At 42.3% G+C, this 27,962-nt stretch overlaps 1 protein-coding gene across 1 annotated transcript; it reads left to right on the forward strand.

The window, feature by feature from the left end:
• On the forward strand, positions 1–26,212 carry LOC119455737 (cell adhesion molecule-related/down-regulated by oncogenes). The gene is made up of 17 exons (XM_037717165.2): positions 1–409; positions 5,660–5,745; positions 6,571–6,873; positions 7,633–7,779; positions 8,373–8,516; positions 9,308–9,481; positions 10,108–10,218; positions 11,124–11,279; positions 13,535–13,678; positions 13,800–13,892; positions 14,639–14,851; positions 18,414–18,589; positions 19,241–19,460; positions 19,822–20,010; positions 20,295–20,401; positions 23,702–23,786; positions 26,043–26,212. Exons 2-17 carry the CDS (start codon positions 5,667–5,669, stop codon positions 26,078–26,080), a joined length of 2,379 nt encoding a protein of 792 aa, XP_037573093.1. The 5' UTR covers positions 1–409; positions 5,660–5,666; the 3' UTR covers positions 26,081–26,212.
• Positions 26,213–27,962: the final 1,750 nt, after the last annotated feature.

Raw genomic sequence — 27,962 nt, forward strand, 5'->3', positions numbered from 1 at the left:
GAGATCTGATAGAGACCGGCAGACGAGACGCGTTTTGCTTTTCTCCCCAGAAGGAATGCACCATGGGCGACGGCGAAGGGAGAGACTTGGGTGGGAGAGGCGCGAGGCGCGCCGCCGGCTCAGCTCAGCAGCTGACCCTCTGTAACCTTGGAATTCTGAACCCCTCTTCTTGTCGGACGCCCTCCTCCTCGCGCTCCCTTCTTCAAAAGTATCCTCGCTCGAAAACCCGCCGCCGCCGTCGCGTCATTCCTCCTCACCCGCGACTGGCCGGCAAAGATGGCCGCATCGAGAAGCTAGCGTCATTCAAGATGAGCGATCCCTTCGTGGGACGTCTCTTTCTACGCGCCGTGAATCGATTTCCGCCATCGTCGACTGGGCGACACAGGACTACCTAATGTCACCGCTAAAGGCAAGTTGTTTCGGTCGCGCGTCCGGCGCGCGCGGCGCGCGCGAAGTTCGCAGCCCACATTGCGAACAGCTTTGGTGTCGCGCAAGTAAACAAAGCGCGAGCGTGCCGTTCCGCTTCGGCACAGCGGGGTCTTCTAATTTGTTCCGCGCTTCTTTCAAAAGTTGCGCTAATAGGAGGGCTGGTCGCTACACGCCCTTTCGCGTCAGCGGCCGCTTGCGCAGCTGAGATCGAATAACGTGATTTGTCACGCGAAGGGTTCATCAACACTGTGAGGAGGAGCGGGGAAGAGCTGATGGGCAAAACAAACGTTTTTGAGAAAGGCTCCCAAAGCATCCATTTCCGGGATGGAGTTGCTCACTACGAATCTCTAGACTTTCTGTTATCATAAGGTATCTGTTGGCGTTTTACAACTTTACTGTCCCATTTGATGCTTGCGGGAATAGGACGTCCCGTAAGTGATTCACGCGCGCTAGCTGTAGTCGAGCAAGTCGGAGCATGCCGCAGAGGGAGAGAGAGAAACATTTAGGATGGGACTTCTTTTTGTACTTTAAAGCTATCATTTGTCATGGAAGCTTACTATAGCCATAATTAGGATTTAGTGCGTTCATCAGCCGTAAATAGTAACGTCACAAAAACGGCGAGAAATTGAAATATTCCAAACCATGAAGTCAAATGTGCCTGTTGGGGAATTTTGTGTAGGATTGAGAAAGTTGCGTGTGCTAAGACCGAAAGTTGTGCTGCAGATGGTACTGGCGTTGACGCTGTTTTTCTACCTTAAATAGTTGCGAAAATTTTGAAAAATGGCGGGGAGATTTGCCAGCACGACTATAACTGCACGCCTTCCTTATGCACAATGCTGGGTGCAGTAGTTTTGTGCCAGCTGTGGATATTGAGTTATCTTATTTCTTGAAATGTTGTCACCTAACAAGTTTGATGCACAATTTCACTGTGTAAATATGTCATTTATCTGATTGTCTTCAATAACCAATTAAAAAAAAAAAGTAATAGAAATGTGTGATATGTGTGAATAACCCCTAGTAGTGGTTGACCTCATATTGAATGCTAGTTAGTTTTCTTACACTGCTCCTTGTCGTTGTACTGTTACCATAAGGGTGCTTTACTGTGAAGTACCCCTTTAGAATAAACGTTCGCAGTTTTATTGAAATTCAGCTTGCTTTTCGTTAGAGGTAGGCAAATATTTGAATACGAATCGAATACTACACACAAACTTTTCATATTTGAAAAGTAATTGTTTGGCATTTTTATATAATCAAAACTAACCAACTATTTTGCAATAACAGACTCTTAAAGTCTGGTTATTGTTCTACATGATAAATTATTAGATATGAACAATGACAAAAGTTATCGAAGCAATGCAGAAAAGATGGGTAATGCCTAGCTTTGTTTTTGGTTTTATGGCACAAGCCTGCAAAACCACCTCTTATTTTGCTTGTAGTCATGTATTTCGGGCAGTTTACTTAGGTAGCAGTTATGTCTTTTACGCTACAACCATTGATGTTTTTCTTGTAACGGGCCTTTTTACATGCACGTGTCTACGGCATGCGACTCCTTTATCGGAAATTTAATTTTTATTTTTTCTACTTCTGATCTTTTTTTGCCCAACAATTTATTTAGCATTTTTGGAAAGCTTGTTTGCAACCAGGCCCTATAGTTGCTGAGAGGCTATTAGGGCATTTTTTTTAGTGACATTTGGGGTTCTTGTGTTTGAAACAGGTTCTTTGTCCCTTGCAGTTTGCTTTCTTTTTTTTTCTTTTTTTTTTCGCGGCTTAGTACAGGTGTGATGCCTAATTATAGCAAAATAAATATTCCTGCTGTAAATATATCCATCTGCGTTTAACTATCAGTTTTCTCTACTTTTTATTAACTTACAAGGAACAAAACAACTGCAGTAGAATGGTTGTACTCGACAGCTTTGACACAACAACCGCCTTAATATTTGACAGCAAATAACAGCGCTTATATTCAGTACACACTGTTTCAACATTGTGCAAAACTGAAACAATGGGGCAAAACAAGTTACGCATGCTCATGGGCATAATGGAAAATATCTAGTGACCTACACATCAATATCAATCAAGATGGGGATTGTTACACTAGTTCATTCAAGTGATCTTTCTTCAAGTGAGATATCACTGTCGTAGCGATGAGCAATGTGCAGGCCATTCACTCAAGAAAAAGTGAAAATTAAGCTCGTTCCAGTGTTGTCTTGTCAGAATTAATTGAACACAGCAGGGAGTCTGAAGCGCTGCATCTGTTTACCATTGTAGTTGTGGTGGCATATTGACAAGAGCACGATGGTTAAATGTAAAGAACAAGGAATGATGCAGGTAGTTTCTATTGTGATCAAGCCGATTCTCTATCACAATTGGCTCCTTTGTGCAAGCTGCAAAAGGGAGCTAGTCACGATCAAGACATTTAATCCCGATCAGGTCACTCGCGATTGAAAGTGCCGCATTTGACTGAAGTATTATACAGCAATACATTAAATGACTTTAGAAATGCCAGACACTGTCAGTGCATGGAGTACATGACACTTGATTGGCTGAATAACTTATCCATGTATACTATACCAAAATTCAAAAAAGTAAACATCCTGCACCTTGGTAAAATCATCGAGGAGTAGTTCAGTGCAACGGGGGTAATGCAAACTATTTCTTAGGTAATATTATACCATTGGCTCTACTAGCTATCAATTTAAGTAGTTCCAATTCCAAGCTTTTCATTAGTATAGTATGTTCAGAGTACATCCTTAGTCTAACAGCTTAAAAGAAGACAAGCTGATGTCATTTACATAACCCTTTCACTGCCACTTCCAAGATAACTCAAGCACTCACTCTCGCACAGTCCCTGCCATTCCCGAGTATGCTCGTTTTGTGTTTCTAGTTCACTCCCTGCCTCTGCAGAAGCAAATTGTGCAAGAAAAAAAAAAAAGAAAAAACATTGCGTACCTGTTGTGTCATCTATGTTGAGGTCATCTAAACATGTAAATAACTTGTAAGTTAATTTTCTGACTGCAGGTGGAGCAAATGTTTCGGTGCTTGTCGAGGCAGGGCAGCCATTGCGAACCACTGTAGCAGGTCCGGCCATATGACGAAGTGATTTATGAACGGTTGCTGAATTCTGAATCGAAAGAAACCGACGATGGAGAAACAGTTTCTATGTAGCAAGAAATGCCCGCTAAACAAACGTGCAAGAAAAGCCCGCCAGGGGCCATGGTGAAGTAGTCTGAAAACCCAGTCGTCAAAGGGTTTTTAAAGGATTTGATTTACAGGTTAAAGCAAAGAATGAAAAGAAATCAGTGTAAAGCAATCCTATGTGGAGCTCCTGAACCGACTGCATTTGAACTGACCACAACTTCTGTTGGTACAATGATATTAAGTGTAAGCCAAAATTGCTAAGTTCAGGTTTAAAGAGGCCCTGAAACCCCTATTGGACATTGTAAAAAAACATTGCCGATCTGTTAATGAGGCTCCTGTGAACACGTGAGGCAAATATGATTGCACTGCAGTCAGCAGGGAATTTACTGTCTCGTGCCACAAAAGCAGTGAACAGTCGCTTGCTCTTTCAACCACAATGTCGAGATCGAAAGCAGTAGGTTTTGCTATTGGCTGATTTCGTGATCGCAAGAACATTCGCAGTAATACATAATTGCTAATATTGAGTTAAATAAATGAAAGATATATAGTATGCGTGCAATATCAAAAGACAGAAAACTAATTTCATCTTTGCACTGCTCGTAGCTGTGTCTGCTGCACTTGGCCTCCAAGATGGCAGCGGCGTGTTGCGTAGCGTAGCCTATCGTGGCTACCACAAGGGTGCTGCGAAGACGACTTTCGCCGCCGCGACACTCAGCTTTTGGCCAGAGCTTTGCTCTCTTGGCTTCCCCATTGTGTAGCTTCCAGCACACTAGAGGAGAAGAAAAGGGAGCGAAAGCCGGGTATCAGTGCGATAACTCCACTTATAGTTGAAGGATTCGGAAAGTTTTGCGGCATGAGATTCGTGGGATAACATACTTTAACAGTGAAGCCATTCTATTATTAGTTAGAAAAGTGTTCTTGGGCCCCTTTAATGTCGATGTCTGCCTTCACCACAATGACCCTGTAGTGAATGTTAGAAATTGTAATGACGTAAAGCTGCCATGTATAATGCATCATAACAAATCACTTAGCTGTTTTTTGTTGCGCCATCAATGTTGTCGTAGATGTTGATTAGCTTGCTTAGGTAATTTGTGAGTGTTTATAATGGTTTAATATACTGTTGGCTTTCTCATTGTTAACAAAATGAGGTTTGTGCTAGGTCTATGTGAAAGTGCATTTCAGTAGCAGGAAATGTAATAATCTGATATAGTCAGAGCAGAATTTGAACTCTTGCAGCAGGCGTGCCTGTTGTGTAAATGAACAGCAGAGTTTTTACTGTGTTGTAAAAATGTTTCATGCAGTGTGTTCATACATTCACAGTACAGCAGAATGAAGAGCAATAGATAATTAAATTGGGCTTGCTGCTTTATTGAAAGCACGGCCATCATCACTAAGGTAACACATCTTATTGCTGTTGAGGTTGTAATTTTGATAATCAGATTAAACGTAGTGATTTATCTGAAAATTGGAGCATTCTGCACAACTGAGCCTGAATAAATGAGAATCTTGCCCAATCTATGATTTGCTTCTCCTTTCTCTCCTGTTATGCATGGAAATCTAACTTAATAAAAATAGATATGGCTATGATGAACCTCCTTTTTAATTCATGGAAGCATGCATGGAACACCTATGTTGCCAATCACCCTATTTGTCTGAAAATGAAGTTTTATCATCTTCCGTCAAGTTTTCAGCAATCAGTGTTACTAACTTTGAAGCTGCAGTGGCAAATAATGTGAATCAAACATTTATTAAAGGCAACACGTTTAATTGAACTACACATGACAAGCATGTCAGGCACTTATCGATACCGTTATTCTTACTATTTTCCTAGAAATGTAAACACGGACCACTCTCACAGGGGCAATAGAAATTTGAAAGTGAAATGAGATTTCAACTTTCAACCAGTGGCCATTAGGAAAACATCTGTAGTTTGTAATTTGTATTATAAGATGCAGTTGCATCTTCCACTTGGAAAATGCTACTTTGCAGCATGTATGTTTTGCCCGGCTTTGTGCCCATATATTTGTGATTTCAAGTTACTTTGAGCATCTGCTATATTCACACAAATTAAAATTTGTGCCCTTTTTTTCAGGAACATCATGGGCTTCCAGCTGTTAACTTGGGTAGTGCATCTATACCTGTTCACACACCTTATCATTGCTGCCCTTATCTTAGAAGGTATGCCTTTCACTGCTCTTTTGGTTTGCTTCCAGTGATACATCACTCTCTGAGCACCTTAAACCAGCGTTCTTTGCATAGTCATCATGTTTGACATAAATACCACATCCACGAAAACGCAGGCTCGAAACTATGGCATCATGTTTGGTTAAAGGACTGCTTCATTAAAAAGTGGTTCTGAAAGTGAAGTGACCAAGTGTGTCTACACTCTTGTCTTCTTGCAGTTTATAGACTGGGAACAAAGAAAATGAAAGAATTTTGAAACAACTACCCTGTTGAAAAGTGCTTTGCGCTGTTCACTTCAACTGGCACTAGTCATTGTTTGTTTCAATTATCTGCTCCAATATGACAGTGCTTTCAAGGATTCCTATGCGTTCACCTCTGCACACAGTCTTGTCCTGTAGCAAGTTACATATTGGATGGAGCTTAACTTTTGCAATTTTGTGAATGCCATAGAGTTGATAGATACTTGTTTCTTAATCGACTTACATGGTACATAATTCAGTATAGCTGCACTGTCCGTCTTTCTGTTTTATGAAATGAGTGCCTGTGAGTTATTCCAAAACATTGGTTTCGATCAAAATTGGGAAGCCTTGAGCTTCAAGATAAAATAAATTGTTTGTAGTCTTATAGCTGTATAGCTGTTCTATAAGAAGACATAGTTAGGCCACAGTGTGACTATTTTGCTTGCATTTTCTTTTCTAGTCCATCGTCTTTTCAGCGATGGCTAATTATATTTAAGCAGTTCGCAAAAGCACTAGCTATCCCATCTTTCCTGTTTAGGTGTCCTCAAGCATTATTTTTATGCCTCTACACCTGTTGCAGATCAAGAGCTCAAGTTTGTGGAAGAGCCAAGCTCGGTGTTTGTAGACGCAGAGAACCATGAGCTGGCTTCTTTTCGCTGCTCAGTGTCACCCAAGGAGGCTGACATCCTGTGGCTGAAAAATGGCAGTGGCCTGCTTGAGGGGTCAGCTGGTGTTGTCAAGATGTCTAAGCACCGTTTGCAAGTGCTGGTTACTGGCAGGCCAGCCAACACATCCGGACACCATTCACGCCACTCGTACCAGTGTGCTGCCCAGTTGGGAGAACTGCTTATCCTGAGCACTCCAGCAACTGCAATTGTTGCCAGTGAGCACCTTCTTGTCAAGTCTCTCTACTAACTAATTGGTTTTGACTGATTTGTAGTTTTGCTTTGAAGAATGCTATAGTGGATTGTTTTTGATTGACTTCATCATCATAATCGTTGTCAGCCCGTTTATGTCAACTGCAGTATGGAGGAATCTCCCAGTAATCTCCAATTACTGTTGAACCTTGAAATAACGAACATGATCATAGCAAATTATCGGATATAATGAAATAAGTTAAAAATATCGTCTCACTGCTATTACAGTGTAACAGATGTATGTTTACCAGGAATATTGGATACAGGGAAGCTATTTTTGCGTCGGATGCGATAACTGTACCCCTCTTTTGTGCCAGCTGACCCTACCTTGTGCCTGCAAATTTCCTAAGTTTGCAGCCCCTAATTTTATGCCATCCTCAGCTGTGCTCCCCTTCTTTGCCATCCATTCTATAATACTTATATACCACTTGTTATCTGCCCTACATGGCCTGCCCAGCTCGAGTTTTTCTCTTAACATCAAATAGGACTGGCTTAACACTCTCTAAATACCAACTGCACCAAAATTTTGAACTGCTTAAAAAACTGTTGAAAAAGCAGTTAGGAGCAGGTAGTGTAGATAAAAAGCAGTCATTTTCATTTTGTATTAGTTTTGAACATCACAACTAAGTATCATGTCAGGTCCTGTCATTGGGGAGTCTGAACAATACTCGAAGTAAGCACCACTTCATTGTGTTTTTCCTTTTTTTTTTTTTCCCCCTTTACAGCTCTGACACCTTTTGCACCGCAAGAGGATGTTCATGTTTCTGTCACTGCTGGCAACACTGCTGTAGTTCCGTGCAGACTGCCTTACAGCATTCCTCCTGCAGTTTCAGAATTTCGTTTTAACAAGACATCTGTAAATAGAACTGTTGGTGAGCTCTCTTTTGCTTCATTTATGCTTTCCAATTATTCTACATGCTGCGTGTTCCATCCTTTCTCTTTCTTTGTATCATTTGCCATTTATAGGAAAGTTTCTTCGGCAGATACTAAACAATTGCACTCATACACAAAAAATGAAATTTCTTCGAAATTTGCCCAGATACAGGATTTAAACATTCGACGGAACAGTTTGAACTAGCGCACATACCAAACACAGATAATAAATTGTGCACCCATTCCTGAGGCACAGGCACTTTATATGCATGAGCGGCCAACAAGATTGTCTGGTACAAATGGAAGGTACCTGATGAGAGAAGTGCTACATGCAGATACTTCAGACTTAGCAGAAAACGACAGAATGATACAAGATGAACACACTCGCAATGAATTGGCCTGATGCGGGAGTGTTCCCAGGTGCATTGAGGTTGGGCTTTGTATTAAATGACCAGTGCAGTAGAGGATAAGAGCTGTGTACCTAGCCAATAAAGCACCAGAGAATTGCAGCAGAGCACTGACAGCTCTGGCTGACTCTGCACTTCTTGCACACCATAGTGCTGAGAATCTCCCAATTCCTTTCTTCTTTCAGACCGACACCACATAATGCCTTCTGGAGACCTGCAGATACAATCAAGCACAATCTGGGACTCCGGGGTCTATTTCTGTACAGCTCATAATCCGTTGATCAAAAAGCGGCTGACGGCATTGCACAAGATCTACCTCACAGTGCATGGTGAGCCTCCCATTTTGTGTCTACAGAACTGTAGGCAAGTTATATGTAGCGGGCATTCAAAGTGACGTAAGTATATAATCCTAGGGCTGCATGGCGGCAGTCTTGCAATGTACATAAAACACAGCCTGGCAGAGTCAGATGAGTGGTTCATAAAGTACTTAGATTGATGGCTTGCAGAACTGCCTAATTATTGTATTCAAAATAAAGCCATATTAGATGGCATTGAGAAACAGGATGTTTGTGTTGTAAAGTGAAAATTTTGCATTGTGCAATATCCTGTTTTCCTTGCAACAAATGTTGGTAACAGAAGAGCGAGAGCTATTCCTGCTCCCCATTTATGAAACAGCACAATCTGTGACTAAGTACTGTCCAAGGCTGGGGGCTGTATTCTTGAGCGGCTATTTTGTAGTGATGCCTTTTTCGATGCTACTAATGCTTTTCTGCGCTTTTCGCATTCAGAATCGCGGCCTTGGTTGCTCATATTCAGGGATTCTTTATGCTTTTGTGTGACATAGTGTCTGGTGGAACGCCTCACTGGAGCAACAAGCATTCTGTCCGCTGCCTTATCCAATCAGTGTCCACTAAAATTGATGCAACTCAAAATACAGTCCCTGGTCAAGTTCACCCTTGTGAAAGTTTGCAGATGTGCTCCTGCTGTTTGGTAAAATATAGACTCAGTGAGGAAAAGTACTTGACAGACATAACAAAATACAAGGCAGCAGGGGAGGGCAAGAACAAAGGCTCTGAGTGCTCTGAGTAGGATTGAAAAATGCTCTTCTTTGTCTTGACAGAGCCAGCAGCTGAAGAAGTGCCTTCTTTCACCTCTGTGCCACCTGAAGTCATGAATGGGGTAACTGGAAGCAATGTCACAATGGAGTGCGCTGCTAATGGGAACCCCGCCCCAGTGTTTAGCTGGAGCAAGGAAGGGGGCCACTTGCCCAGAACACGGCACAGGATTGTGCTTGGTAAGCATAATAGGTTTACTGAGGAGTTATTCTGGAACCTTTGTTTGCATTGCACACCTGTGTGCATTGATCAATAGCCTGATGCTTATTTGTGATTTAAACCCAAGTGCTGTAACAGTCAAGTCAATAAGGCCATGAGTGCGGCAGCTGCCTGGCATTGTATTATTGTTGGGTTGCAATCGGTTTCACTCCTCGGTATCTTGTAGCTTAAATGGGGCATCTGGACAAGATGCATATCCAAAGAGCTTACAAACACTTACCTTATGGCAAGACGTTTTGCATTTCAGATGCCGTGTGAAATTAGGCTGCAGTCACGAAGTAGATGTCATAAGCGGTCATTCTGTACTGGTTCTTTAAATGCTTCTCAGTGTTCAAAGATGGCTTTTGAGAGCTTCACAAAAAAAGCTATAGAGGTGGTGCTTTTTATGATATTGAAATGAGATTTTTTTTTTTTTAGGTTTTCAGTTGAGAATGGCAGTTCTCACTGACGGTGGTGTCGTGGGCCCCTTAATGTTGCATTTAACATTTTGAATGGCGTTCTCCACAATGTAGAATGTGTGAATGTGTGTGCAAGCTTATTTTTGTGGCTTTTCATGCTATGCTGTCTTCTTGTGTGTCTGGTGCAGGAAATCTGGAAATATTTAGCGTTCATTCAAGAGACAATGGCATATACATCTGCCAGGCTACCAATCGACTTGGAACCATTTTTGCTCATAAAATGAAGTTGGTTGTTCAAGGTGAGTGATTACTTCATGAGAAAACCTTTTAAACATTAGAGGTAAATAAGGTTAAATAAATAAAAGAATTACGTGAACTCACTTAATCGTCAGTATTGAAAACATACGAAGGTCTCTTTTATAGTTTGGCTTCAACTTGGCTTAGCGTTTTGGCAGATAACGGCTATAGTGAGATGGCATTACACTGTTTTACCTTTGCAGCGTACTTGTTAAGCATGTTATGTTAAGTTCGCACGACAAAGAATCCACTGATGGATCAGTGACCATTGTGGCAAATCGGCAACCGGTCTTCTGAAACGGGGCCGTTGCACAGTAAAAAAAGAAATATAGCAGTGTGAAGTGCAAGTACTCTTATTGCTGCTTTGTTTGCACTCATATTTCACTACAAGGCTGCATTTTTTTTTTTTTTTTGGTCCACGTCAATCAATCTAACACTTTGGCACTGTTGCTTTCCTGGTTTGGCAGGGTGACAGGATGTAGCAGGATGACTTTGTGGGCTGAGCTACTTAATTTTTTTGCAACTCAGCCCTGCAAAGAAGCAAAAAGGCCTTGTTGCCAAACTCATTAGGCATTCCTGTATCAAAATCACTGTAGCCTGCTGTCAGAATCTGCAAGTGAAAAGGCGCCCAAGCATTATTGGTCCGTTTATGTTGTGAGCAGGCAAAATGCAAAATACTGCAATCAATGATGTGCAGTCATGTGATGCAGATCTGTAGCATTAGTTCGATCTGCATGACCAAAATCAGTGCATTCGTCAGTAGTGTGAACTGCCATTGCTGGTACTCCGTTTAAACAAATTTATTGCCAAAGTGGAGTGGATTGTACCGACCCTATGCTGCATTGGCTCTGGATTGAAAGATTATACATGTTTCAATGCCTTTCACTGTTTACTGTGCTGTTTTCAGAGCCTCCCCACATCATTACACCACTGCAAAACCACATTGTACAGCATGGAGGAGAGCTTCGACTGGAGTGTTCAGTACAGGGTAACCCGGTGCCTACAGTCCACTGGCTTCATAATGGCAAAAGGGTGCATCATACATCTCACATCACGATATCAGGTTAGTACTGCCATCTGCGTTGTATGTATCTGCATGTGCTGTGTGCTGTGTATCTGTTGTTGAAATGTGAGTGTTCTTATTCAAGCATTTTATACAAGAGAAATGAAAGGGTGATGCCCTTACTTTGCTTGTTTTTACTGGTCTTTATTACAGCACCAATGTTACTTTTATTGTTGCTCAACATTAATTTATGGCAATGGCCAGAGGTTGATATTGTAAGACATTTACACTGTGGCCTTCTTCAATTTAGGAACTTCTGCTCATTGCTTATTAAAAGGAAGCCTTAGCTCAGGAGCTCCTATATAAATGCATGGGAATTAATAAATTGTTCTTCTCAGCAACCAGTGCACTGATTTTGATAAGGTTTGTTGCATTTAAAGTGCGTTAAAATCTAATGAATGTAGAAAGTTGATTTTATATTTAGCCTGTCATATTTTAAAACAACAATTGGCTGAATATCTCAAATAAATAAAAAAAAGCTCAAGTACCAAGTTTTCAACTCTAATGCAGCAATAAAAATGATATCACAATTCTGTAAACTGCTCCTAATAATACATCTGCAGTGGACAAAATTTATGTATTAAACACCACTCTGAAATATGTCATTAATTTGTGAGCCGGACCCTTAACATGAGTTTAGAGCTTATTGTAAGTTTAACGTAAGCTGTAAATTCGTACATGTGCCATATTTTTGCACGTGCAAGTAGCATACATTTGCACGTTAGGAAACATTTAACAGCAAAGTCAGGGTGCAGGTTATATGCAAATTTCGCCTTGGAATGTGGCTTCACGGCAGTGTGGCACACGCTGCCGTGAAGCCACACCTTAAGGACAGGTTTTCTGCCATTCAATTTTGTAATCTCCTAGGGAACCCCACCCTTGAGTGTTGAAGCTCCCTTCCTCTCCATGGTCGGCCATTCTCCTCCTCTTTATGGATCGCCATTTTGCATTTAGTAGTTAGCAAATAGTGCATGGCGGCATTGGCAAACTAGAACTCGGATCAAGATGAGCTACGCTCAATGGCCGTCTTTGCGCAGCAGAAGCTGGCGATAAAGCTATGACGGGGACAAGTTGTGCATCCACGAACGGAGACTTTTTTCAAGGATTTTAGCGTTGTTGTATGCAGTTATTTTCGTGGCCGATATGCGCTTTTATTATTATTATTTTATTATTTTTTTACGGGTCATTGGAATTGGGAGGGTGGGGAATGCAGGTTATACGTTGAAAAATACAGTATATCAAATTTGTTCACTTTGGATGCTTCAACAGATGCAGCTTGCAGAACTGCAATGTCTGTTTTTGGTGCAAAGTTGAAAATTTTTAAACTTCGTGCTTCAATTTTTTTTTTTTTTTAGCTTGCCAATTTCTGGGAATTTCCATTAAAGAAATCCAGGCCCTAAATCAAAGTTATGCTTCCTAATGTCACTATAATTTCATTTTCTCTCTCATATACAACAAACTTCATTTAAATTGGTTGAGCAATTGTCTCATAAAAGCATATATGTGTTTTACATGCATTTTAATAGGGAAATTGGAGTTGGCCCTGAGCTAAAGCTTCCTCTTACCTCTTAAGTTTCAAAGTAATTGATATGTATTGTAATGCAAAAAATATATATTTGTTCAGGCTGGCAGCAACAGAAAGACAAATTTTGTAATTGCAGTTGATCTAAATGTGACCATACTCTTTTTGTTGCAATGCCAAAATGTTCTGTTGAATGTTAACAGCATTGCAAAGTGTCTTTTCACCAAGTTCTGATCATTGCTAGGGGAAAAAAATAAGTAAAGTACGTGCTCAGTCTTCACTATTGAACAGTGTCAGATTTCTTATGTGTTCATTGCATATTAAAGTGTAGAAATGAAGAGATGCTGGCAGTTTAATTTCATGAGTGGCTTTTTTTTTTTCTATGTTTTTATGGCAAACAAACACGAGTTTTGACTTTTTGAGTTGACCAGTGCTGTGGCAGCTGTCATGATAGTTGAAGGCATGAAGGAGGTTCTAAACGATGTCAGAGGAAAAGATAAATATTATTACCTTTTTGGTGTAAACACCAAAAGGTCGTTCGCATGAAAATACATGCAGGTCTGAAAGGCTAGAGTAGAAGTTTGAACAGAGGACCTAGCGTTAAGAAAAAAAAAAAAGTTGAGTAGCTTTGGAAGGATATCTTAGCTTGATGTATGGTGCACTGCGATGTTATACCTAATGCTGCTGGTGAACATTTTGCTGATGCTTTTTTTTTTTTTTGTGTGATCTCCAGAAACAGGAATTCACATTAGAAAGATGACAAAACACCAGGGAGGCATGTACCAGTGCTTTGCAAACAATTTTTTGGGCACTGTCTACTCAACAGCGCATGTCACGGTCCTGGCTGTAAATGAGTCCCATATTCCTGACAAGAATGGTTTGTCATCTTTATTTCTCTCTCTCGCTGAACACTCTGTAGTTGTGTCATTATTAGCCATTTTTATGCATCATAAAATATGAGCAAAATTATTTATTTATTTATTTATTTTTCACTTCAGGAGAGGATGAGAATGAGCCAGACAGCATCAATGGTGCAACAGAAAATGCTGGGAAGAGAAAGGACACTCATAAGAGGAAAAAAAACAAAGGAGGTACAACAACTTTTGGTCCACAAATTTAAATTCAAAGCCAGAAGCTACACGGTTATTGTTGTCAGGTTACGATTGGCCGCAGCATGGTTGTCATTACATCTGTATGCGGATCGGTTTGTCAGTGACGTAATAGCTAACTGTGCATGTTACGACATCTAGTCTGCACAGAAACAAATTGCTATATAGTTTGCTTGTAAAATTACCAATATGTAATCTGCCCAGTGTGGCCCAAGGGTGCATGTCAAACTGTCTTGCAAGTGCAGGCATTGTAATGCTCTAGACTAATGTGCACCATTGTCACTGCTGCAATTTATTGATTTTCTTTAGTTATTCTTTGATTATTGTGCTACATTTTAATAAACTGGGTGCTTCAATTTGTTACACTGGAACACAAGCTTACAATGCTAATGTTCACTAAGATTGATGAGCATAATACTGCTTTCTGTTCTAAATGAGTAGTAGTCGTCTAGGGTCAATGATGTGCTTCTACTTTTCCCCTTGCTGCCTGTACAAGCTTAGCGGTAGCATGATGGTAAGACTTTTCTCGAGGTCGTGAAATTAACATGAGAACTTCACTAATTCATGGCCCTTGCCTGCGTTAGTGATAAATATTTTGCGAAGTTCACAATAATGCATGTGTGAGGTTTCATTGCAGCAAAGTTGTGGTGTTGTTTAGCGCAGTTTTATTGTCAAGATACTGCTGTGACAGTAAGTGAAGTAACCATGCTCTGGTTTCTCGATTGCAGTGAAGTTGGTCCTGCCTTCCCGGCCTGAGATATCGCGCCTCTCAGATGACTCAGTGATGGTTCGCTGGAATGTGCCACACAATGATGGTTTGCCCATCTCATTCTTCAAGGTTCAGTATCGAGATGTGTCCTCTCCACACTCGCACTGGAAGACAGTTGAGGAAGATGTGCCCCCACATATCCACTCCCACGCTATCGCGGGTCTGAAAGCAGGTGATCACACATTGCCTTTATGAAGCCAAAGCTCTATTTTGCATGGATTATCTCTTCCGATTCTCATCATTCATCCTGCCAAGTGTGAAATATTGACATAAATAGGTGAAATATTGATTATTACAAATGTAAGTGAACACACGAACAGAGAAACGCAAAATATACTAAAACAGCAAAGTGTAGTGTCTGAAGGCGTTACACAAAAGATAATATAAAGCAACTATTTAAACACCAACAGTTTAACAAGATATGATAACTGCCGAAAAAGTATTACGCAAATAACTGTACACAGACGATAAAATAAAAACAGGTGAAAAAAGCATCGCCAAAACTATAAAAGCAAAAAAAGAAAAAAAAAAACATACCGGTAACAGCATTGTAGGCACGGGTGAACGCGAAAACGACATACATCAAATTTCGGTGCATAAATATTTTTTTAGGTTCAAGGCAACATCAGTTATTTGTTTAATCTGTTGCTTCAATAGACAAATTAAAGTTTAGACAAATCATAAAATATACAAACCGAATGTCTGCGTGTTTTCGTTTCACTTCGTAACGTAGCAAGAGAGATGTACAGTGTAGACCGCTTATAACGTAAGTCGCCGGAGTTGTGAATATCCGCACTATAACCAAAGCAACAATTTTTAAGGCCCACACATATGCAAAACATGTGCACCGAGCCGCCACGCGTATGCGACAGTCGAGGAATGCGGCTAGAACGTTTGCATTCAATTTACAGTCGAATCTCGTTAATTCGAACCGAATCACGCGGAGGCGCCTCCTACCGGCATTGCTCCGGCACCGCCATAGAGTAAAAGCTTAGGGGAGACCCCTCAATGTCGCGCGCGAACAAACCAAAAAGAAAAAAAAAATGCGGCGGACATTTCATCCTCTCTTAAATGGCAAGGTCGCCGATTCTGCGTTGCGCCGGAACATGCGTGTACGTGCTGACGTCTCAGCCACGCTACCGTAGCCACGCGTAGAAAACGGCAGTGAACCCTTCTTTCTCCTTTATGCTTCCTCTACTTTCTAGTCACATGCTGACCTTGCACGCTGCGGCTACGGCGCAGAGGGAAGCAGCGGCGCTGTCCCAGGCCGGCCAACGAAACTGCCCACACCGGCAAACGCCTGCTTGCCGATAACGGCAGAAAACGAAACTTCGGGGAGCTGGCGCCGGGCCGGCTGTAGCGGCGGCGGGCGCGCACGGTGACAGTCGAAAGTGAGGGAGCTACGAGGGAGGGCGAGGGGAGCCATCGAAGCGGCGGAGTTGCTTAGGCGAAATCCGCTTCCCTGCAGCCCTCCTCCCTCACATTCCACAGTCTCCGCGTGCGCCCTTCGCCGTGCCGTGCCGATGCCGCCCGCTCGCTCGCTCGCTGAAGTTTCGTTTACTGCCGTTATCGTGAAGCGAGCGTTGGCCGTTTCGTGGCCCTCGCTCGCTATGCACGTCGTGATATTTCACGACTCGCACTCAAGATTCTGGTTACAGCCTCACTGGCTGTTCGTTCGCACCACGTGCCCTTCTCCTCCACTTCATCTCTCTTTCTTCCTCTAGCACTCCTTGGGGTGCCCGTTAGAGGGGAGCGTTTGCCGTCTCCGCTGACTTCCGTATTCCCAGGCAGCCGCACTGTAACTGGTATTTCGTTTCCCGCAACTGCACTATAAGCGATACGCGTATACATGGAGTGCTATGGGAAAATTAACGGGAGTCTAAAAAGACCGCACTATATCCGGTCCTGCCCTATAAGCGGTTACGTTATAAGTGGTCTATACTGTACTTCCATTTCATCTGCTTGTTCCCATTTTGTGCAGACGCGCGCGCAGAAAATGAAACTACAGTATGTCATTTTCTACCGTGTTCCCGTGCGTGATCATGCTCTTTCATCCTCTCGCGTCTATCCTCAGTGTTCATGTGGCACTGACTTATACCGTTAGTCTCGTGTTCTCATGCACAGCTCACAAGATGGTACAGAGAGTGACACGAAACAAACGCAACAGCTTGCGAGCTCGTGCATGATACCGTCACCGGAAGTGCACCGCGCAGCAATAACACGAGAAAAAAAAAAAAGAAAAGAAGACTGGGACTGTAACATGTACGTGGCGCGATCCTCCGGCTCCGGTGTGGGAGAACGTAGGGAAGGAATTTTGCTTGCGGAGGCTAGACGGGGCAAGTGGCAAGAGTGTCGACGTTGGCAGTGAAGCTCGCCTCCTGAAATCCTGGGTTCGCGCCACTTCAAATATTTCGATCTATGCATGTGAACCAATTTGAAAAATTATTGCGGTAGAACGCTCCCTATAGGGCACGTAAAAACATTTAGCATATAACCAAATTTGCTATGTTGCTTGGTGATGGGCACTTTTATCATTAGGTAGTGAAGGTAATAGACCCAAGAGAGAAGTCTGGCAAAGCCAGTTGCCAGCCTGTGTTTGTGTCTTTCTTGTTCTTCACTTCAAATAATAATGCAAGGTGCAATCATTTACGCTGCAATAGACCGTTTAGGAAACTGCTGAGCTAGCTTTACCTGGCATTGTGCAGTTCCTCAAAATACTGTGGCCAATTTGCTGTCAAAAATGATGATTAGTGTGCAGCTCGAGCATTGCCATTTCTTTTGTGCAGTGTTGCCTATTGTGCTTAGCGCAAGAAAGCAAGAACAGTGCTCCACTTTCACGCATTGCAACTTCCAACTATTTGCTGGTCATCATATTTTTGGTATTAGCACTTTGCAAGTAAGCAGGCTAAACAGTTTTCAAAACAGTTAATTGTTATTATAAATTTAGAGCATGGTAGGTATGAGAGAGAGAGAATAAACTTTTATTATGGTAGGTATGTAATCACTAAAAAGAAAAAGCCAATTGGGGGCACAGAGAGCACGAATTTATATGCAGTGGTGGCTGTCACCAATGTGGGAGGGAGTCGCTGGTAGTGCACGATGGAGTAACTCGGTTCTCGTGTGTCAGAGTAGCATGGCATTCATTGAATGATGTAGCTTCGTAGCCGGAAACAAAGGAGAAGACAGAAGGGAAACAACAAAGCTTGTGTATATCATTTCCCTTGTGCCTCGTCCTTTGTTTCCGGGCTAGGAAGTTGCATCATGGAATGCCAACTAGCCTGATCTCTAACACTGTTAATTCATTGAATGAATGAATTACTTAAATAATTGTGGGATTAAACACCCCAAAATTGAACAGCGGGTTATGACGGACGCCATAGCGGAGGGCTCGAGGTTCATTTTGACCACCTGGGGTTGTTAATTATGTACACCTAAAGCGTAATGCGCCAGCGTTCTTGCATTCTTCCTCCATCGCAATGCGGCCTTTCCGGTCAGGATTCAAACCCGGAACCTCGTGCAGAACAGCAGAGCGCCATAACCACTGAGCTCACTAAGTTAGTGCAGTGGGTACGGCATACATTCCAAAGATTTTCTCAGTATGATGACCTTCGCTAACGTTGCCATGTTGACAGTGGCCACAGCACAAGTATTGTTTTTGGTGAAGGTTGAGTCTGTTGATTTTGGTGGAGCTTGACTTTGTTTTGAGGCTGTTTCTCTCTTGTCGGCATTTACAGGGGGAAGGTACAGGTTTCGCATTGTGGCTGTTTATTCCAACAATGATAATAAGAATGGGCCAAACTCTATCAAGTTTCTGCTGCACAAAGACCCTCCAAAGAGGAAACCCATGCAGGGACCCATTATTCGCCGAGTCAAGGCTGAAAGCTCAACTGCGATCACTCTCTTTTGGGAGGTAAGTGGCTGCTTTGCACTTCTGGAAAATATCTCCATTTCATCTCTTGGTTCTCATGGTCCTCACGACAGCCAAGTCATTTGCAATATATTTGGCTGCTACAGCTATTTCTAGTTAATTACATAAAGAAATGTGACATTTGTGCATCTTTTGGTGTTTCTTTGGTTGCAGTGTGTCTTGGGTAATTTCAGTGTTGCGTGTTATGCATTATGACTTATTTCTTTTCCCTGCACAAGTGTGTTAATTGCATTTGCAACAACTTCAATGTTACAGAGTGTGTAGTGCAACCTTGAAGATGTCCTTTTCCTCTCTCTTTCTCTCTCTACATTTCCTTTGTCAGCTTAAACTTAACATAATGACTGTTCTTTTTTTTTTTTTCTTTGTAATACCCGATGTAACTGTGCGTATTGTTTACCACACACCATTATTAAGGTATATGAACTCTGCCAAACCAACAATATGTGATTATGATCTGATTTTTTTTAGTCTTTCGTCATTGTTATGTGTAGACTTTACAGCATAGCCTGTTTTGTTAGGAAGTGACCCACGTGGTCTTGCTGTGGGCATTTTATTCCAAAGTACTATTGGTTTGAGTTCCCCTTCATTTATTGCACATGTGAACCCTGGCATCGCTTTCTCTTCTTTGTGCAGTACTCAGACCTCGATGCTGTAGATGTGGAAGGCTTTTACATCTACTATAGGCTGACACAGAGTGCTGGTGACTACCTAAAGATCACCGTGGCTGGCTCCAACACGCGCTCATACACCGTCAGTTACCTGCTGCCCGACACTTCGTACGACATCAAGATGCAATGCTTCAATGTGGCTGGTGCCAGCGAGTTTTCCAACATATGCACCCATAAAACGCTTGGTAAGATATAACCCTGATGTTCTTTTTGACATGGGTTGGCAATATCTCTCAGCTCAATTTTGGTAGATAGTCGCTATGTGATTTTTAGGGGTGCTTGATAGCAAAATTTTCTGTCGAATACCAAATATTTTTTTTTTTTCTAAACACAGCAAAATAGAAAGGTTCCATGGAGTCAGTTTGTCCTATAAAAAAAAAAAAAAAGAAGAAGAAGCTTATTTACATGATACATGTCGTAATGCTGCACTTAACTGGAAGTCAAGTTAACCGATAGGAGCCCCCCCCTGCCTTATGATTGATGAGCACACCTGGGGCCTTACATTCGTTCAGTGTGTTAGGTCTTAAAACTACTTGCACTTTTCAGCGCTGCCCTCCATGGGAGAAAAAAAGGTGACTCCAGTGCCGGACCTGCTGGAGTCCTCGGTGTCGGGTGACAAAGACCTCCTCTACATTGTTCTCGGTGTAGTGTCTGGGGTGCTGGTGCTTGTGGTTGCTGTGTTTGTTGTCCTGTTCATCCTGCGACACAGGCACAAGAGGCAAACCAGCGCACAGGGTAAGTGAACACTCTCATGGCATGTATTGTCATAGCTCTCATTGCAGTGTGAGCTCAAAAACCTCAGATAGCATGGCAGCAAGCTTTTACCTTTAATGCAGATGTTTGGGTCACCATTCTGGCACCTGTGCTTTGATGCTTTGTTTTGCATTGTACCCCTCTGTCTTTATTTGTTGTGGAGTAGTAGCAAGCTAATATGTGGAGGAAGCCAAGATAATCTGAAAATCAGTCTCTTGTCTCATTTTACTTAGCAGTATTCATTTTGCTTTTTTTTTTTTTTTTAGGTGCAAGTGATCATAACAGCAACTTGCAACAGAATGGCCATATGGGGAATGGGGATTATTTCACAACGCAAAGTAGGATCACCATCAATCCTTTGGATTCAATAGAGGTAAGTCCATGTGCAGGACTATAGGATCAAATAAGGCTTTTTGTTTGCTGTGCTTTATGAGTACGTCTTTAGGTGACACTGCTGGCTCGTTTTGCAGTAGAATGACCATTGTTGCCTCGCTCCTAGGGATAGCCTGTGCTACTTGTTCATTTTGAGGTCAGAAATTGCACAGAAGTGTTTTGTAGCTGCTCTGTTCAGTACCTTGAATGGGTCTTGGAGACCAAAAAATCACAAAAAAATTTGAGTTTTCATTTTTGTTATATTTCCAATCCCCATACCAGTGCACACCTGTTGGCAGAAAACTAGCTTAAAATGACACGTTGGTGAGGAATAAAACACTGTATTTGTCTAGTGAAATGTTCAGTTTTGCCCATGAAAATGCTGACATGACCCATTTTGTGTCATTCGCCATTCCAAAACCGTCAATCATAGCCAGGCCATCTCGGCCTTGTTTGAAAGAGCATCTTTGCAGCTTGCTTTCCTGCCAAAACGAGCCTTCAATGCTGCTTCAGAAGAAAATTACCTGGTTTGTAGCATAAAATGCCAATTTTGCCTTCTTTTTTTTTGCATTTTTTTCAAAAATGATTTTTCCAAGTCTAAAATTTTGGGATCAGCACTGTGTCACTGCTACTCATTCAATCCTGTAGGTGGATGAATAAGATGTTTGTTCTGTACAGGCTGGATAAGTAGGAAAATGTTTGTGTACTGACATTTGCACCGTTGTAACATTTGTACAGTCAAACGTCGTTATAACAAAACGGCATATAATAACAATGGATATGTCGTAGTAAGTGAAAGTCCCCTTGAAATCCCCATAAAGATCCCATGTATTTAAAACCTCATTTTAGCATAGTAATATTGTCCTGCCAATGGATATGAGGAACTAGACTTGTCTCCGAAACCAAAAAAATACCCAACCCTTGCATGCTGAATGTATTCGGTGCAAAAGTTCGAAATTCCCGTGCTTTGCGTTGAATACACCTTCGAGCTACACTGGTCTTTCTCACCACTGCGTGTAGCAGACGCTTATTATCGCTGCCGCACTTCTCTCCCTCACTGTGGCACCGCACAGGCTGGTGCACCTAGGCATGGCCTCCGAGATCGCATCGGTGCCTGTGAAATCTCGGAGGCCACAAGTAGGTAAAGCCAAGCTGGTGCATCGAGGTTCGTTGTCCTCTGCATTCACACAGTGGAGCCACTTACGAGCGGCGAATCAGCCTGAATCATTTGCGTTGTTGGCGCACCGTGTTGTGTGCAAAGTGCTGCTCGACCACAATGAACTTTGCTCGCATTTCAGCATCGTATTGTTGTGCCAGTTTCACAATGCTATAGACGGGCCAAATGGAAAGCAGAATTGAAAGACTATCACATTGGAACAGAAGGCAGCTGTCGTAAAGGCAGTCACATCACCTGCTAAGAAGTCACGTGTTGCACACGCTGGAGATACCTTTGTTGTTTTATTGAAATTTCATCGCATATGTGGCCGTGTAGTGGTTCTGTGGGCCTCAAAGCTGTCTTCTATGCATGCTTAAAGTTGTTCACCCCATCGGGATATATTGCAGTAAAGGGAAACAATGTATACAGTCGAACCTCATTATAACGAAGTCATGCTTGCAGAAAGAAACTTCGTTAAGTTGTGGATTTCGTTAATTCAAGGTTTTGAAGTTTCAGCAGTAAAAGTAATTTCACAAATTTTCAGAACATTCCTGGTGGGTAGATTATAGGGCACTTAGGTAAACAAACCACGAGAAAGTTCGGTCATAATGGCGTGATTATGAGTGTTAGCTTGTGCGATGCAGATCCCGCCGAGAGCAATGCATCAGCGTGGCTCATGGCGTCCAAGATTTGCGTGTGTTGTGTCATGTGGCACCTTAGCCTTGGACACCATGACTGACCGCGCTTAGTGCCCACAGCCATCATCAGATGGCACCCCCAAAACATATTTGTCTTCCTTGAGAAAAAAAAGAAGTCTCAGTTTTACCTGAAAGGCGAAGCATTGATGGCGAAAGCAAAGAGATAACACAAAGTAAGGTTCATAGTTTTATCGGCCATATAAATTGCTGTAAACACTTGCTTGCCAAAGTAACAAGCGCGGTGTCATGCCCGCCCCGGCAAATATGAATGAAACTCACTTGATGGCCACGAACACTTGCTGTCACATTGCTTGCATGATGAAGAGCACCGGAAAACAGGAGTGAACGCTTTGTGCTGTCTTTCACTTCAACATGTCTCCTGCGAGCGCTTCGACAGTGTTCTTGTTGCTCAAACCTTTCATGTGGCAGGATGCGTGCCAATAACTTCTTTCTCAGCCAACATTTTTATAGTTTCTTGCTTTATTTACCAGCCATACAGGCTCCTAGTACTAGTACAGTTGAACCCGGATATATCAACTCTGAAAGGCATCATAAACATGTTCGATATATAGGTAATTCGATATATAAAATAAAAATTGTATACAAAAATTTTCAAGGGGATTTTACTGCTGTTCGTTATATACAACAATTCATTGTATGTGGGTTCAATATATCCGAGTTCGACTGTACTACATGCTTGAAATGGCCAAAAACTTCATTAAATCGAAACCGTAGCACGAAAGTACTGGGTTAAATTGCAATAGAAAACATGGTTTTCAATAGAACTAAGATCGGGATATTAAAATAGTTTGCTAAATCGTGGCTTTACTTCGAGCTTCGTTATAGTATTAAGGTTTAACTGTATAACCAAGTAATTTCGACTCCCTTCTTCAATTTCATCATAATGAGGTTTTACTGTATTTTGCCTAACGTTTGCCACAATACTCCATTTGAAGAGACGGTTATCAGCTTGTATATAGCAGTGCTCATTGCAAGGAATATACAAGTTGTGCCATATGAAAATTCACCTTTGATCCAATCATGTGTTCATGCTATTGAGCCAGTTGTGTTTCTAATTAACAAAGAAATAAAGCTAGTTTGCCAGCTTTAATTAGTTGCATATTGACTGATGTACCAACTGAAAGTTTCAGGGAGTCTAGAGAAACATTTGTAATCTGTTGTCTATGCAGTACCTGCAACATTCTGGCTAACTTTTTTGTTTGTTAGATGGTATATAATGTTTGTTAATTCACTTTAAATTAACTGTGCACAATAAAAAAAATGTTCCAGCTATGACACACAGCTAGGTTTCACACAGAGCCAACCAGAACTGTGTGCACTGTTCCTAGGAACACTATATATAATAGTTGTCTATAATGTATAACACAATTGCCACTTGTCAGTGCAATGGTGGGTGTTTCACTACCTTGATGTGCTTTTGTTGCAGCTTTCAGAGCTGTCCAGGGAGAAGTATGCAGCTGCCATAGTGACACAGATCTCAAATGGCCACAGGATCAGTCCAATGGATTTGAGTAAGGTCACCAGAGTTCACTTGCTGTTCGCTTGATCTTTGCTATGTTCAGTGTCCTCATCGAAATTCACCTTGAAATGTATGTGCACACTTATTCAAGCATGCATAGGTGACTGGGTAGAGAGACCATACCACATTTACAAGTACAGCAGAACCTTGTTCATACGTTTTCAAAAAATATGCGAAAAATAAACGTACGATCCGGGAAAACGTACGATCCGAATCCAGTAAAAATTGAAGCCGACAAGCCAATAGTGAGGTGCAAGGGCAGAAAACATTTCTTGCAAAATATAGTTACAGCCGAATCTCGTTAATTCGAACACGCTTAATTCGAACTTCCGGTTACTTAGAACTGACGCTGTAGTCCTGTCAAAGTTATGTGTATTTCAATGGGCGAAAACGCTCGGTAATTTGAACGCGAAAGCATTTGCGACGGTTATATTCGAACATAACAGTGCGAGTCGCGATATTTCGCGACTCGCTCCGTTCGTACGTAGCGCTATGGTGCACAAATGCGTCAAAAATAAGTCCTTTTAATTCGAACAAATTTTCGGGCCCCTTCGAGTTAGAATTATTGAGATTCAACTGTATTTTCTGCTGGTGCGTCTCACCCTTGGGCAGAAACAACTCCTTTTGCACACATTGCAGACCCTTGTCCGCGTTTTCGTTGTCTTTCATGCGAAAGAAGCTTTGTAAGGCTTCCAGGCCAGCAAGGGCTTCGGCGAAGGTAGCCGGTGGACGTAAGCCTTCGTTCTAGCCGCTGTATTCAGGCGCCTCCTCCGCCACCACGTCCGCTGCGTCGTCCCCCATCAGTCGTAGCGCCGCGCTGTTTTTGCCGCTGAGTAGTTCACGTTGAAGCGCGGGGCGAGGTAGTGCAAAGGTCAATTCGCTCGCCGCTGCTGCCGCGCTTCAACACTTTGGGCCGAACGAGCAATGCAGAGAAGTCGCGGAGGGGAGGGGGGAGGGAATTGAGTACTGCAGAGAAGCCACGCGGCGGCCGTCTACCACTTAGCGCTTCACAAGCACATGAGAGCGGACTTTTTGCACACCTGAATCATCATTTTTCGCTGCAGAACGTATCATACGACCGCAGTTTGCCGCAATGCTGAACGCTGCTGCCGAATAATCTTATTTTCTGGGAACGTATTAACCGGAACGTTTTAACACATTCCTCTATGGGGTTATGCTTATTTTTTCGCGATTGAGAACGTAGGAGCCGGGTAATCGTATTAAGCGGGAACGTATCAGCGAGGTTCTACTGTATCTAACCTGACCAGGAATGTCAGATTGAGTGGACTTTTTTATACGTTAATATATTTAAAAAATTTACATGATGATTGTAATGTGATTATGCCATGTTCTAAAACCACCAGCCAAAGACTCGAGAAAACGAAAACATGCACAGGCAGTACTTTTGAAATGGGTATTTTGGGTGAAATGGGGCGGTATTCTTGCGTGATCACTCGTATGTAAAATTTTCACATAATTTGCGCGCCCCCTTTTCACAGCTCCAGAATGAGAAAAATAAGTGCACAAATTGCACGAGTAAATACGGTAATCATTGCATTGGCTGCTATATTTTGTCCAGTGAGATATTGCACTAAAGCCAACTAAATTTTTGAGAAAGTTCTGTGAAAGGTGCTCAACTTCAGCGACTGTTTGTGAACTGCACCAGTGATGTTTCTTGACTTATTTCACAATATTTGGTATTGCTGCATGTCGTTTGTAATTTAATTACAGAACAAAGGAATGTGGCTGGTCAGACCGATGCAGGCGTACTGTTAATATTATTGCATATTCAGGGGCATCTTTGCTACAATGTTTGTCGTAGTAAGTTCTGAACAATATAAAAGTCAAGCACATATAAGCAGTGTTATGCGTGAGCATGGCATAGATGTACTAGCATAGATGGGCACTGGAATTTCATAATACTCAAATGGAAGCAGTGGTGCAGGTGGCGACATCCTGTGATACAGTGTTTAACCATAGTGTATTTGAAACATTATTGTGTTTTACAACTTGTTTGTTTGAAGGGAAAATTACCTGGTTGGCAGTTACGTTGCTGTTGGCATATTTGCACTTATGAATAATAAAGCATAGTTGCTGATTGCTTAGGATTTCTGCATGGTTTGTTCAAGATGTCGCCAGTGCTGTTCTTCCCCTTTGACTATATGGCATTGGTAATATTTTGAGTGACGGAGATATTATCAATCACTTTGTCAGTCTCGTACTGATGAGTGTGCTTTTTCTGTTTCAGGTGCCGAAGACATCATAGTGAAAGCAGAGGACGTTTAGGAGAATCTCATTTGTATTTATAACACGAGACGTTGGAGTGGAGCGTTGCTATGCAATTTCTGCTGGACATACTACATTGTACAATGAATTTTATATACATGTTTATTAAATATTCATATCATTTGTCTTTCACTTTCGTTCAGCTTGTAGATCAGCAAGAATTCTCCCATTTCTGACAGGAAATCTGTCATGAATGATTTAAACCTGCCAATTTTCAGCTTTCTTGTTTTGTCTAGGTATACGTTTATTGTAAGAAGCCTCCGCTCCCACTGAGAAATGGCTTGCTAAATGACATACAGGACAGGAGCATTGTGCAATGTCTGCTATTATAACAAACTTTCATTTTCTAGAGAACAAATTTTAACTATGTTGCTGAGCAGCCTTGACAGGCTCTCTCTGTCTTTTTCATTTCCATAGGTGCCTAAAAAAAAAAAATTAAATTATAGGGTTTTACGTGCCAAAACCAGTTCTGATTATGAGGCACGCCGTAGTGGGGGACTCCGGAAATTTGGACCACCTGGGGTTCTTTAACGTGCACCTAAATCTAAGTACACGGGTGTTTTCGCATTTCGCCCCCATCGAAATGCGGCCGCCGTGGCCGGGATTCGATCCCGCGACCTCGTGCTCCGCAGCCCAACACCATAGCCACTGAGCAACCACGGCGGGTTCCATAGGTGCCTGTGTCAAGGCTTACTTGGTAAACAAGTCGCTTTAAATCAGAAGGAAAGTGTACTGGGCGGCCGTCGTAAGGCGCCAGCAGCGCGCCGGCGATGTGCTGGCGAACAGCGCCGCGAACGGCAGCTGTCGGAGCGCTGGCATGTGAAACAGACGACGGAACGAAGGTGCTCACGGTGCTTTCAGTGATATCGCACTAAGTGTTTTAAGGGCTGACGTACTGGAAAACGCATTTTCGTGTGTTTACTTTTGAGAAAGGTCGTCACTTGCAAAAGGCAGTTCACATTCGTTGCACCAGGTATAGTATATAAAGCAGAAAATGAGCGCAAATTGCGATGCAAATGCACCACGCGAACAGAGCTCACCGCAGCAAGCAACGACGTGGAACTCCAGTACTAGTTATATTCCTGATGTTATTTTGCTTTGTGCGTTAACATTGTCGCTTATTTAATCATGGAAATAGGCGAATAACACAAAAATGGAATGTGTCAATAAGTTCCCATCCTCTGTTCGTTGTAATTGTTTTTATCGTTGCAAGGATTCGCCATTCTTAATGTCTTATAAGCTAGCCCAATCTTCAGTCACGGTCCATTCCACACAGCTTAGCACGACGAGAGCCGTCGGTGGCGGCGATTGTGAACATGCGGCTGTGTTAGCGTTCACTGTCGAGGCACAGCAAGCAGTCATGTACCGGACGCAACCAGAGTTGGAAAGCGTGAGGAAGGAAAATATACTCTATAAAGGAAAGACTGATACACTGATAAGAAGACAAGCTGACGACTACAAATCATAGTGTTCGCCTTGGGTGCCCAAGCTCCGGAGCCACTACACACAAGGAAGCGAAGACAGGCATTTCACTTGAGACACAACGCTCTTGCGTACGAACAGCTCTTTTATTAATGTGAGAACAACTAGACCATAGCAAAGCAGCATCGGAAACGTACAGTCATCCACAAATGTTCACGGACCATGGGATCTCGGAAAACGTTCAATTTCCAAGCAAGCATATAACAGTAGTCAGTAAAACCGAGCCTCACAATGTTGTTCACTTATACTGGTAGAGGTTGTAAATGCGAATACTAGGCTGTGCAAATATTCAGCGTTTTCTCAGATCTTGTGTTCGGTAAAATTTTGTGGTTGACCGTAAGTACAGTGCTCAGCGATTGAAGCGCGACAGTCGGAGCGTGCGGCTGCCCGCGTTTTCTTT

This window comes from Dermacentor silvarum, chromosome 6 (assembly GCF_013339745.2).
Source record: "Dermacentor silvarum isolate Dsil-2018 chromosome 6, BIME_Dsil_1.4, whole genome shotgun sequence".
Taxonomy (NCBI): Eukaryota; Metazoa; Arthropoda; class Arachnida; order Ixodida; family Ixodidae; genus Dermacentor; species Dermacentor silvarum.